The sequence below is a fragment of the Xyrauchen texanus genome, chromosome 21, assembly GCF_025860055.1.
Source record: "Xyrauchen texanus isolate HMW12.3.18 chromosome 21, RBS_HiC_50CHRs, whole genome shotgun sequence".
NCBI lineage: Eukaryota > Metazoa > Chordata > Actinopteri > Cypriniformes > Catostomidae > Xyrauchen > Xyrauchen texanus.
In genome coordinates this window covers 7,271,837-7,285,274 of record NC_068296.1, presented here as the reverse complement: position 1 = coordinate 7,285,274, position 13,438 = coordinate 7,271,837, and the positions used below count along the sequence as shown (strand labels likewise).

The 13,438-nt window shown below is 36.9% G+C and overlaps 1 protein-coding gene across 1 annotated transcript in view; it reads right to left on the bottom strand.

Moving 5' to 3' along the window:
• Window positions 1-13,438, bottom strand: part of LOC127661842 (protein unc-13 homolog C-like) — a 167,358-nt gene that overhangs the window by 41,251 nt on the left and 112,669 nt on the right. Inside the window, exons 20-22 of the mRNA XM_052152769.1 lie at window positions 6,605-6,731; window positions 5,087-5,183; window positions 1,366-1,509 (exon numbers count right to left, since the gene is read on the bottom strand). Of these exons, the coding sequence (XP_052008729.1) occupies window positions 1,366-1,509; window positions 5,087-5,183; window positions 6,605-6,731 (368 nt within the window). The remainder of the gene's footprint in view (window positions 1-1,365; window positions 1,510-5,086; window positions 5,184-6,604; window positions 6,732-13,438) is intronic.

The window sequence follows — 13,438 nt, the reverse complement described above, 5'->3', positions numbered from 1 at the left end:
ACGGCTGACTAAGTCCTGCCAATAAAGCACACTGGACTGAATTGTGTGTAAGGTGCACTGAGATGATCCGTATGTCTGATCAAACACTTTGCACTCAGAAAACACACTTTTTGACAGAAATGATCTCCAATTAATCTCAAAGATTCACCTTAGAAATTAACCCAGTCAAACACATGTATGCGCACACACAAAGTGCAATGTATAGTAAAGTTAAGAAGGTTAATCCACTCAGTGTAAACCTGCTCTGAGTCCTTTATCCAAACCACAATCACTTCCTCCGACAGTAATTGAGCTTTTCACTGCACACAAGTGCTCTTTAAAACTTGAGCACAAAAACATCAAGGATTTTCTCATTTCTGTTTCTAAATTTACTATTGTACATTCTCTCTATAGTGTTTTATAAACAGATAGTTCCGGATCTTAACTCTAATTGGATAAGCCACATTAAAAGCAAGTGCCCATTTCCACATACATGCTATATTAAGGTTCCAATCAACTCCCTACAGTTTTGTTTGTGGTTTATTATGATTATTAATATTAATTGAATTACTTATTGAACATTAGTGTCTTTTATCATACTGCTGCCAAAACCATGTATTATTGTGATTTTACCACGGTTAAGCGGGTTTAATCAGCTTTGTCTCGTGCAACACCCTTTTACCATGGTAAAATCACTGTAACATACAGTCTTGTAGGAGGCATTGATTACTTCACACAAACTCGACACGAGAAATGGTTGCTTTAATATAAACAATATACTTGTTAATTACAGGGCTCTCTGGAATACTCAATTCTGATTGGTCAATCACACCATCCAGCGGTCTGATACTTCTGAATAATGATCGCACATCCAGGGCGAACCAATCATCCAGGTATTGTGAGTCACCTTTCCAGCTTCTCGGATCATTGTGCAATCTCTACAAGTAGGCTAATTAAATAATTTCAACTCATATCAATATTTCATGTCTTTTTATTTATATATTCATCAAGCAATAAGCCAGATAATGAGCAGTAAGACGATCATTTACGAAAAATGATATAACACCAAAAGAACTCCATGGAGAAATTGAGCTGTTTCCAGAATCTCTGCAGTCTTTTTCTTCTCATAAAATAACATAGCTTCAGTGCAGTAGTTCATGTTCATTTATTTATTTGGTAAGGACCATATAAGAAGTGGCATAATTTATAGCAAAACAAACCATTTCGCTATGCATCGTGGGTTACAATCACCTTCTCTGGGTTTATTTAGCAATAATGACCAGTTGACTGTACATTATTCCTTATGCATTCTAGCTTTATTGTAGTCAAAGTCCAGGGATTTTATAAACACACTTGTAAAGAATTGCAATTCTGATTCTCTCTTACCTTTGCGAATCTGCACATGAAGTGAGCGAGGGCTTGTGGATTTGGACATTCCAGCTTCTTAATGATCTCAAAGCTTTGATTCAACTGTGTGAAAACATCCACCACCGAGCAGGAGAAGAGAGCGTGTTCGGATGTTGGCTGGAACTGCAATGCAAACAGGACATTTAAAACATATACAGTCATTTTTGCCATGCAGTAGAGCAAATGATCATTTGTCATATTCTGACTGAGCTGGAATATAATGTTCTACTTGAGCAGATGTTGAAAGCAGCTTTGTTAACCATGTTATCATTGCATATGTTTCCAAAAATGTATGCATTTACCTATTCTTAGAAATGAAAGGGTTTTGCAGCAAAATGCCATAGAAGAAACTTTAAAACTCTATGGTTGTTTAGAAAACAATCTATAGTGGTCCCAAAAAGTAGCACACTTTTCAAGCAAAACATTTCAATGCTAAAACAATAGATATACTATTCAAAATGTATTTGGCACTTTCTGGTTCACAAACATTATGTTTTCATATACTACAATTCACATTAATACAGGTTGTTTAAAAGCCACTGCAAAAATGGCTAGTTAGGTCCCTTTTGGGGGCCACTGTTTGCATCAAAAATGGTAAGAAGAGAATTCTTGTGCTTTAAAGGGACAGTTCACCCAAAAATGAATGATCTCATCACTTATTCACCCTCAAGCCATCCCACGTGTATGACTTTCTTTCTTGAGCTGAACACAAACAAAGATTTTTTGAGGAATATTTTGGCTCTGTAGCTTCTCATAATGCAAGTGAATGGTTAAGTCCTTTTTTACTATGAATTCTCCTCCCTGCCCAGTAGGTGGCAATATGCACAAACAATGTGAATCACCAAAAAAGAAGAAGAATGTGAAAGTGAAAGTGGAGATTTACAGTAAAAAAGGACTTAAATATTGATCTGTTTCTCACCCACATCTATCATATCACTTCAGAAGACATGGATTTAACCCCTGGAGTCATATGGATTACTTTTATGCTGTCTTTACTGGTCACCATTCACTTGCATTGTATGGACCTACAGCTTAGAAAATTTTCACAAATCTTTGTTTGTGTTCTGCAGAATGAAGAACATCATACACATCTAGGATGGCATGTCAGTAAGTAATTGATGAGAGAATTTTCACTAGTTGGGTCAACTATTATTTTAAAGAACCTTTATTTATCACGAAGACACTGCACTGATATGAGTCAGAGCCAAGGGGAATGCCTGCCAACATAACCTGTGACACAATTAACCTGTGATTCTGGCCCAATTCCCCGGGCACATCTGCCAGTTAACAAAAAATAATCATTAGACAATGAACTCAGAGTGCTTCTCCATCAGCAACTTAATTGTAAGAGTTGAATCTTGCAAGACTTGAACCAGAGTACATCTCAATGGCCAAGCACAGTTAGCAACCTGCCATACTAGCTATAAATAATACTCATGCTCTGCTGTGAACATAAATAAAATAAAATATATATATTTTTTTAATGTGGCTTTAATTTCTCTGCAGTGTAATCTAAGCCTGAATGTGTTCGTGTGCAATTATATTTCTCAGTCGCCCATCACCACAGTAACTATTGCACAGGGCAATATTAATGGCACTAAATGATCTGTGTTTTTATCGCAACTGGTTTTAGGTGAAAGCAATTAGCATATAAAATGAATTACGGTGGCTAGATTTGTTTTCATCCGTGTGGGGAACAGCGTGCAGGATAAATGTGTATTTTTATACTGTGATACAGTAACAGTCGCTTGTATTCTAATGACTTGAATCAAAAACATTTGTCCAATGTATACAGTTATTTCCTGAACACTCATCAGTCTAATGCATTCAATTTACCTGTTTATCAGCTCGTTTGATTCGATTCAGTGTGTACACTTGCTTTGAGAAAAAGTGTATTAATTATGAGTAATACTTTCTGAAAGGTATGAAAGAGAAAACAAAACTGTAATATTCACAATCCTATTCAAAAAGAGGGCTTATTGAAATAAAATTTGATGAAATCCGTTCTAATGATGACCAAGTCATGGTTTGATTAATTGTTTTTTAATTTTGATTACTATTTATTTCTATATTTTTATGCATTTTATTATTTCTTTATTCTCTTATTTTTTTTCCGTTTGTGCTCGACTTGTGCCGTTAAAAGAAACATCATCAAGTTTTCCTTTCTTTATATTAAACAAGATATGTTTTGGGAGCCGTGAAATCGCACAGGCTAAACCCCATGTCAATCACTCTCACCCGTCTTCATCGTTTGTGCTCCATTCTGGTTTGTGCCATGTTTGGTTTCAGTAAAGCATTCATTTTGGGGCAAATATTAGATTTTTCACCCCAACAAACTCATTCGTTAATAGCTATATCCGACATTGCTGAACAAAGCTGTACATAATTTTTATATTGACTAATTATTCAGAATTGTTTTCGTAAATAAACAGCCACATTCAGTTCTGAATTTGCTTTTATTTGTTTTAATTCTGCTAGAAGCTGGAGCAACTTGCGTTGACAGTGTTTGTGTAATTGCATAGGCCAATATGGTAGCTAACGGCTAATACCATTCACCAATGGTACCAAGTGCAAAATGTAGGTGTCTCGACTCGAGACGTACATTTAACATTTTAGGTTCTTTTAAATTGACATGGCATCTAAAAATTTGAACAAGCCGCTAAAGACGTCCATCTAGCACACTCTTACATTTAAATCAATTATAAAACAGCGCGGAAACACACAAAAATGTGATCAATGTGAACGACCCCTCAGTGCAAGACCAGAACTCTTTAGAAAAGTTTGATCACACTTGCCGATTTTGTATTTTAGAATTTAGAGTATAACATCATCAAAACTAAGAAGTAACACAAAAGGATGGAAATTATGCAGTGACCAAAACAAATTCAATCCAAACATGGCACAATCCAGAATGGAGCACAAATGATGAAGACGTGTGAGTGTGATTGACATGGGGTTTAGCCTGCACAATTTCACTGCTCCCAAAAGATATCTTGTTAAATATAACAAGGTTTGCACTGGTTTGGTGCGATTTGACTTCATAGGGTGGAGAGTGATGTCACTGCTCCCAAAAAGTTTCTTGCTATATCTAAGGAAGGAAAATAGTTACCATGTTTCTTTTAACGGCACAAACTGAGCACAAATGAACGGCACCAGTTTGGAGTGATTTGACTTCATAGGGTGGAGAGTGATGTCACTGCTCCTGAATACAAGCTGTTATTTCTAAGCAAGAGACATAGATACAAGATACAAAACTGCATTTGGCATAATTCCCTGTGACGGCACAATTTCTATGTATAATGTTCATAAATTAATTCTCCCATTGAACTAAATGTGACAATTTCCTTAAGAATGTTTTTAATGAAATATTTACACAAATATTCATTATGCTTCATGAATAAAGCCCTTGGAGAAAATGTACAAAATTGACAATGAATTACTACGATTTTCACAGAAATTGCTCATTTTTCATGAACAAGGCCCTAAAAGTATATCCTTTACTCTTCATTTTGTTGCACTAACCCTGAAAAAGTGTCCTGTCTTTGTTGGAAAATTATAAAAGTGAAAAAGAAATATGAAATTATCCAACGTGTCAATTAAATTGTACAAGAGTAATGTTTGGATGGTAATGGCAGTGTTCGACTCTTCACTAATTTTCAAAATGCTCTACAGAAACACAGTAACAATTTTAAACTCTCACCCCATCTTTTTTATCTCTCTCCAGAGCTCCATTCAGGAAATCCATGCTTACAACTTCATTTTCATCCAACCACTGAATAACAAAAGGCTCAAACCACCTGTATAGAAAGAGAGAAACAGCATTCACGAGTGAAACTAGGGCATAATGGTTGTTCAAAGAACCAACAATCAATGAAGATGACATAAATAACTGGATTATTATATATTCGGAAGGAAATGTGAGTGGTGCTTGTCCCTGCAAAACTCGCCGGCATGATGCTAGGTTGTTGTTAAGTTGTTGCGAGTCAAAAGAGCCTCTATGATATTCTGGTCTCTAAATATGGCTGGAGTTCCTGCTTCAATGTAAATCTAAGGGATTTTTTCATCCATTTCATCATCTGCCAGGTGAAAAGTTGACATTCAATTGCATGGAAAAGCAAAAGCACACCTCTCCTCTCTGTCATTGAGATGTCACTGATGTTAAAAAATGTGATGGGCGGAGCAGTTCTCCCATGCTGTCACACCCTCACTGCAAAATTAATTCTCAAGGTGTTTTCGATTGACAGCTGTGTGGCTCTTGCATGACGCTCCTTCCATCTGTCAGCCACCTCTCCTACAATCATAACTCACATTAATGAATGAGTGACTTCTAAAGCACAGAGAGCAACCAATGAGAGAATAGCATGTAGACAGATTCAGGACAACCGTATGTGATCAGGGTCCAAACTGAATAATCGCCAAGAGATAAAACTGGCTTTGGCCATTTGGTTTTCACATGTTTTCGATTTAGTGTTTTTTGTTTTTGTTTTATCACTTATAATAAGCATAAATGTACAGTATGTGTTCCAGTTTGATGAATTGAGATCCTCGCTGTTTTTGTGCCAGATAAATATTGCCTTTTACTGCCTTCCTTTTGGAAGTGAGTGGGGCCAATCTGTAAACATTAAAATACTCTGAAGAATTCATGCAAGTTATTTAATCAAACTATAAGCTTCACATTTCCGCCTTTAAACATTTCAAAAAGTTGCCCCATTCTCTTCAATTGCAACAAATGCTGTCGACTGAGCTTAACTTGTATTTAACCTGAAATATTCCTTTAAAGTCTATATGAAATGGCACTCACAACCCATTTTATTTACATAATGTGACATATTTGCAATTGAAACAGACATTCAATAAGACAAGGAAAACTATGGGATCTGTTTTTATTCACTGGGAATTAACTGGATCCAAAAAGGGGAATAGAAGAGTTACGTGATGTTAGACAAACAGGAAAGTTATTTCATAGGTGGAGAAAAGATGACGAAGACATCATTTTGTTGTCTTTGGAATAACATGCACTAATGGATTTTGTATAATAAGACCAGGAATGTGTATTAAGAAAGTAAATAGGGTCAATTTTAATTTCATGTAGACTAAATGATGAGTAGCTTGTAGCTTGGCAAACAGCAGCTTCAGAGTATCTTCCATAGCACTGATCAACTTTTGGAAAGTGTAAAAGTGAGATATGTGGACAGGGCAGAAACTGTTGGATACTTACAGGGAATACTCTGGGGGAATTCCTTTAAAGGCGGGCAGGTCTCGAACATACTCATTGTGGAACCATTTGACTTTGAAGTGCAAATTCATGTACTCTGTGCTCTTGCATAGACGATGCTTGTCGTGTTCTGTGCAGTACAAAAACAAGAAACATGATAGAGTTGTGAGATTATAGTGTTAAGATTCAGGCATGTTGTTTTCCAAGTAAATGTATTCACCTTAGGTGTCTTTACAAATAAGTTACAAATATTGTCAGTAAGTTATTAAAAGCTCATAGGAAAGATATGACCCGTGAGATCTCTTTAATATCTCGATTGTTTCTCCTAAAAAGCAATGCAATTAAATCTGAAGTTTCCTGATTCTCAGTTGTTTCAGAAGAGATCTCAACAATGTCTCAAACCGTGTTCTGATTTGCCATGATGACAAAGTCTGTAATCCAAAGTCAGACATTTTAATTTGAACAACATGCATTTCACATCAAATTCTACCAAATGATCTGAGCTATGCTATCAACATTAATTTTACAGCTCTACTCTTACTGTATACAGTGGCATGCAAAAGTTTGGGCAACTGTGATAAACATTTCTGTTGCTGTGAATAGATAAGGGAGCTAAAGATGGCCTGATTTCCAAAAGGCATAAAGTTAAAGATGACACATTTCTTTTAAAAAAAATTTCATATCCATCTTTTACAGTTTCAAAATAACAAAAAAAGGAAAATGGCCCAAAGCAAAAGTTTGGGCACCCTGCATGGTCAGCACTTAGTAACACCCCCTGGCTTGTAAAAGCTTTTTGTAGCCAGCTAAATTTGTTTCAATTCTTTTTTGGGGATTTTTCTTGATTTTCACCCATTCTTCCTTGCAAAAGGCTTCAAGTTCTGTGAGATTCTTGGGCCTTCTTACATGCACTGTACTTTTCATGTCTATCCACAGATTTTTGATGATGTTAAGGTCAGGGGACTGTGAGGGCCATGGCAAAACCTTCAGCGTGCGCCTCTTGAGATAGTCCATTGTTGATTTTGAGGTGTGTTTAGGATCATTGTCCTGTTGTAGAAGCAAACCTCTTTTCATCTTCAGCATTTTTACAGATGGCGTGATGTTTGCTTCCAGAATTTGCTGGTATTTAATTTAATCCATTCTTTGCTCTACCAGAGAAACGTTCCCCTGTGCCACTGGTATCAACACAAGCCCAAAGCATGATCAATCCACCCCTGTGCTTAACAGTTGGAGAGGTGTTCTTTTCATGAAATTCTGCACCCTTTTTTCTCCAAACGTACCTTTGCTCATTGTGGCCAAAAAGTTATATTTAAACTTCATCAGTCCGCAGGACTTGTTTCTAAAATGCATCAGGCTTGTTTAGGTGTTCATTTGCAAACTTCTGACACTGAAATTTGTGGTGAGGACACAGGAAAGGTTTTCTTCTCATGACTCTTCCATGAAGGTCATATTTGTGTCAGTAGAACAGTGCACCACTACTCCAGAGTCGGCTAAACCTTCCTTAAAAGGTCTTTTGCTGTTAAACAGGGGTTTTGATTCGCCTTTCTAGCAATCCTACGAGGAGTTCTCTCTGAAAGTTTTCTTGGTCTTCCAGACCTCAGCTTGAACTCCACTGTTCCTGTTAACTGACATTTCTTAATTACATTACGGACTGAGGAATCGGCTACATGAAAATGCTTTATTATCTTCTTATAGCCTTCTCATGCTTTGTGGGCATCAATTATTTTAATTTTTAGAGTGTTAGGCAGCTGCTTATAGGAGCCCATGGCTGCTGATTGTTGGGACAAGATTTGAGGAGTCAGAGTATTCATGAAGCTTTGAAATTTGCCTCACCTGGCCTTTTCAAATGATGATTGTGAACAAGCCATAGCCCTAACAAGCTAATTAAGGTCTGAGACCCAAATTTTGCATGGTGCTCCTTTCCTTTTTTTCCACACTAAAATTGTACAAAATAAAAATAATACACTATTAATGCTTAACATTTTGAAAAGAATGTTTCATCTTTAACTTTAAGCCTTTTGAAGATCAGTTCATCTGCTACACATTTAACTACAGAAAATTTTGACCAGGGGTGCCCAAACTTTTGCATGCCACTGTATGTTAACAATTGACTAATTTGTCTATTTTTATATCTCCCAAACATTTTAGGTGAGTCAAAGTTGATACTTAAATGAAATATAACTAAAAATTTATTCACAATCAATTATACTTCTATAATGCATCAAAAACATTGCTAAATAGATATTTAGCTACTGGTGCATGTTATTACATTTTTATGAAGATAATGAGGAAATTGTTTTTTCATTGGAATAACATGCACTGATGAATTATGCTAAATAAGTCCAGGAACATGTAATAAGAAAGTAAATAGATTCCATTTTGATTTCATGTTGACTTTTAGTCTTCTGAGCTATGAAAGAGCAACCTCTGAGCAATACACACAAATATTTTCCTTTGGAAAACCTTACCCTGAATAATAAGACAAGCACAGATGAAGCTTCAGGCACATTAGTACTTCCAAACATGAATATTAGGAGTACTTCTGGACTACTTTTATGATGCTTTTTGCAGCTTAGTCACTGAATATGCGTTTAATATGTAGAAAAAAGCAGAGTGAACATTGTTAAAATAAGTCCTTTTGTTTAACGGAACAAAGAAAATCATATACTGTTGGCTTGGAAAGACATGTAAATGAGTAAATAAATGTTTTACACTTTTGACACAGAATGAATGTACACCTTATATTAAAAGTTTTAGCATCCAGAAGTGATATTTCATTGAGCAGCTGTAAGGGTTAATCAGTGATTGGAGTCTATTGGACTATCAGTTACAACTGTGTGTGTGTGTGTGTGTGTGTGTGTGTGTGTGTGTGTGTGTGTGTGTGTGTGTGTGTGTGTATGTGTGTGTGTGTGTGTGTGTGTGTGTGTGTGTGTGTGTTAACAGTGGGATAAATAGGGAGGTGTTTTAAGTCTTTGTGAGACATAATTGAAGCCAAACATCAGGGGACAGCATGTGTGTGTTTACTTAGATATGCTTTGGGGGCAAAAATGTCCCCTGAAGTGATCTAAATCTGACAAAATCTTCCCTTGTGTACATTTGGGGATGTCCTCACTTTGAAAAACTAATTCTGATAAATAAATATCAAATTGTATAGAAATAAATATCATTCAGATATGGGTCAGGAGCTTCAGTTAATGTTCTGGGGAAAAAATGTGACCTCAGTCATTTGGACAGTGGCAATTTTGTTGGTGCCAGATGAACTGGTTTGAGAAATTTTTATGTCATAAAAATTTTATGAAATGTTTATCTCCTGAGATTTTCATGCACAACAGACTCTAGAGTGTACAGAGAATGGTGTGAAAAACATACAGTGAGCGGCAGTTCCGTAGACGAATCAATACCTAATATACATCCTTTGACATACCATCAGTAAAATCACAACCCTGTATCAATGAGCCATGTGATGTCATAAATTCTGTCTGGATGGGATTTGTTTTATGTGGGGCGTTGTAATGTTTGCCAGATCTTCTTATTGACTTTAATTGGTCCAAAACGAGCATATCACAACTTTTTCAGGGAACGTGCATGACAATACACATTACAGTGTTTTTATCTTCTATAAAATGCCTTAAAAATAATCCAAGTAAAGGTGGCCCAATGCGAATTGACATGCTGGTAAAAAGCCAGTGAATCTGTGCTGTCTGTCAGCACTTTATTGTTTCTGAAGTTCTGTGTCTAAAGTCATTGGTCACAGACACCAGAAAATGAAAAGACGCACTTCACATCCTCAAATAAACGCTTAAGAAAAACATGCATCAACCCATATACACAACAGCTAGCTTTAACTATTTAAAGAGAAAGGATCATATTTTCTTTTGGTTAGGAAAAGTGTAGCCCCGAATTTTTGTCATGGTCATCTGGTCACCCTAAATTTACACACAAAAATGCATCTCCCACTACAGCACTCCCAACATAAACCATCTTCCCACTGCCCTGCAGGTAAGTGTGTGTGTGTGTGTGTGTGTGTGTGTTGTGTGTGTGAGTATCTCATACATTAATACATGAGAACAATGTCTGGGAATTTGTACATAAACAACCTGTGTTCTGAGTTAAACAGCTGTGAGATCAATCACATTTGTGGTCTTTGAAATGTATATTTGGTTGCCAAATATTTCAAGGCTTTGCAGCTCCCCAAATATGACAATTCTGTCATCATTTACACACACAGGTTGTTCAAAGCCTGCATGACTTTTTCTTCCTTGCACCACAAAAGCATAAATTGTTCACAGAAATGTTCACACAGCTCTTTTCCATACAATGGCACCATACAATGATCAAGAAAGGAAAAAAAGGCATAAAAGTAGTCCCTATGACTTGTGTGCTATATTCCAAGTCTTCTCATCTGTTCAAAACCTTTTGTGTAAGGAACTGCACATGCATCCCATGTGGAACTGAATCCATTGGCAATTTCGCAAGAGTAAACCTGCAATAAGTGGAAATGATTCCGCCTGTGAAATTATTACATCAAGACATAATTTTCTGTGCAGGAACTCGGCTTGAATTGAAGCAGTGATTTCATTCTATGTTTAATATCAACCTTATCTCTGGGAATCAATAATGCCTCCCTCAAATCGTTCTGGAGAAAAAGTCCTTATCATAACTGCAGTTTCATTTGGCCGTGATCTTCATGAGCCGCTGAGCTGAAATATGAAGCTCAAATAATGAGATACCTTCAGACCGCCTCAATGTCCACTGAAGAGAGAATTAAAATACAGAGTCAGATCTAAGAGTCCCTTTCTTGAGAATCATTTGGTCTTGGTGCGTAATATGATATTTTTCAGCTTTACTGCTGTGTGAAATAATTTTTCAGATGAATTGATAGCTGACCACTGCAAAAACCAACTAGATAGAGAAAAAGATATAGAGGGAGGGTGTAGAGATTTTCCATTTGTGCTTCACTAAAACATTTCAAATGACTCTACGTTTCCTTTCGCCTTAGGCCAGTTTGTATAAGATATTCAGTTTTGAGCTTAGTCACTTTTCTTCAATGTCAAAGAGCTTTTCTTCAATCACCTGTGTAATTCATACTTTTACTTTCGCCATAGAAACAGCTATTGACAAGCAGGCCTCATCAAACACAGAAAAACGTCAGTTACCGACCCAGTTTTCTTTCAAGAAAATGAGCACACTGTCCACAAATATCTCTACCTTTTTTAAAGAGCAACATACATGCACTGTTTTAGTGTACACTTAAAATATCCTCTGCAGGTATTAGAGAGGCATGATGCATTACAGTTATATGAATGATAAAATACTTTCATACGCAAAGTCAACTATTAGGAAGTCATATGTATGTTGATTTCTTCAAAAAGTGTACACTGTGGTGCTATCAAAACATTGCTTTGTTTGTTTAAGTTTGGGCTAGACAAATTGTTTAGGCATGCATGAACTTTGAAAAAATGTGGTATCGTTTTTGAACATAAGAGTTTGCATTTGCAGCACTTACACAGGCGAGAGCAACGAATAGAACGAAGAGCTTGTGAGCTCCATTAAAACGCATTTCACTTTATTATTTAATTATCTCATCTTATTACTGCTGTACTTTTCATTCGGCCTGAGTAATTGTGCCCACCATCATGAATAGATGACAAGTTGTAATTATTCATAATTGATAATCATTACCACAAGAGCAGCGCTTTGCATTTATTGCATCTCTTCCTGAAGGCTTTATTGCAGGTGCATTTTATAAAGAATCTACAGTCTGCGGTCACAAATGAGAGTCTTTATCCTTCAAACAAACACCTGCTGGTTATCACAGCCCACTAACAGAACCTGACCTCCATCTGTCCCCTAGAGAGGAGCCCGCTTCTGTTTACCCACAATGTGCCCACATACTGTACAGTAGCTTTTGCTTGAGAGGAGGCGCTGTGTCTAAATCTGCTTCCTAGCTCTGTAGTGGTTGGTTGATATCGGTCTTTCAATGGCTGATGCTGATACAGATATCTATAGAGAAATAAGCAATAAGAGGCCTTGCGTTACAGTGATTTTACCATGGGTCCTTACCCATGCATTTGCAAAATTACAACGCACAACAGGATGAAAGCACTGTAACATACAGCCTTGAATGGCTTATTGGTTTCATAAAATGCAGGCGAAACCAATAAACACATTGCTAATAATTAGCAATTAATATTAAAATGAATATTAATAATCAGACCATTCTTCTGCTGAGTGAGATAGTTAATTAGTCTAACTGAAGAATGTTTATCAAATGTAAAGGCTGAATATGTCATATGGGGTTTGAGCAACAAGGGTGAGTAAATGTTGATTGAATTTCCTTATTTTTTATAATAATAATAATACCTCCTTAAATTTATATAGCGCTTTTCTAGGCACTCAAAGCGCTTTACATAGCATAGGGATGATGCGACAACAGCCATAGTTGCGCCAGAACGCCCACCACACACCAGCTATTGGTGGGGAGGAGAGAGTAGAGTGATGTAGCCAATTCAGGGATGGAGATTAATATGAGGCCATGATAGATAGGGGCCAATGGGGGGAATTTGGGATTTTTAATGACTACAGAGAGTCAGGACCTCGGCTTAACATCTAATCCGAAGGATGGTGCCTTTTTACAGTATAGTGTCACTATACTGGGGCATTAGGACCCACACAGACCGTAGGGTGAGCACCCCCTGCTGGCCTCCCTAATACCAATTCCAGCAGCAACCTTGGTTTTCCCCAGGAGGTCCATCCAGGTACCGGCCAGGCTCAACCCTGCTTAGCTTTAGTGGGCAACCAGGCAAGAGCTGCAGGCTTTTGTGAACTATTACTTTAACG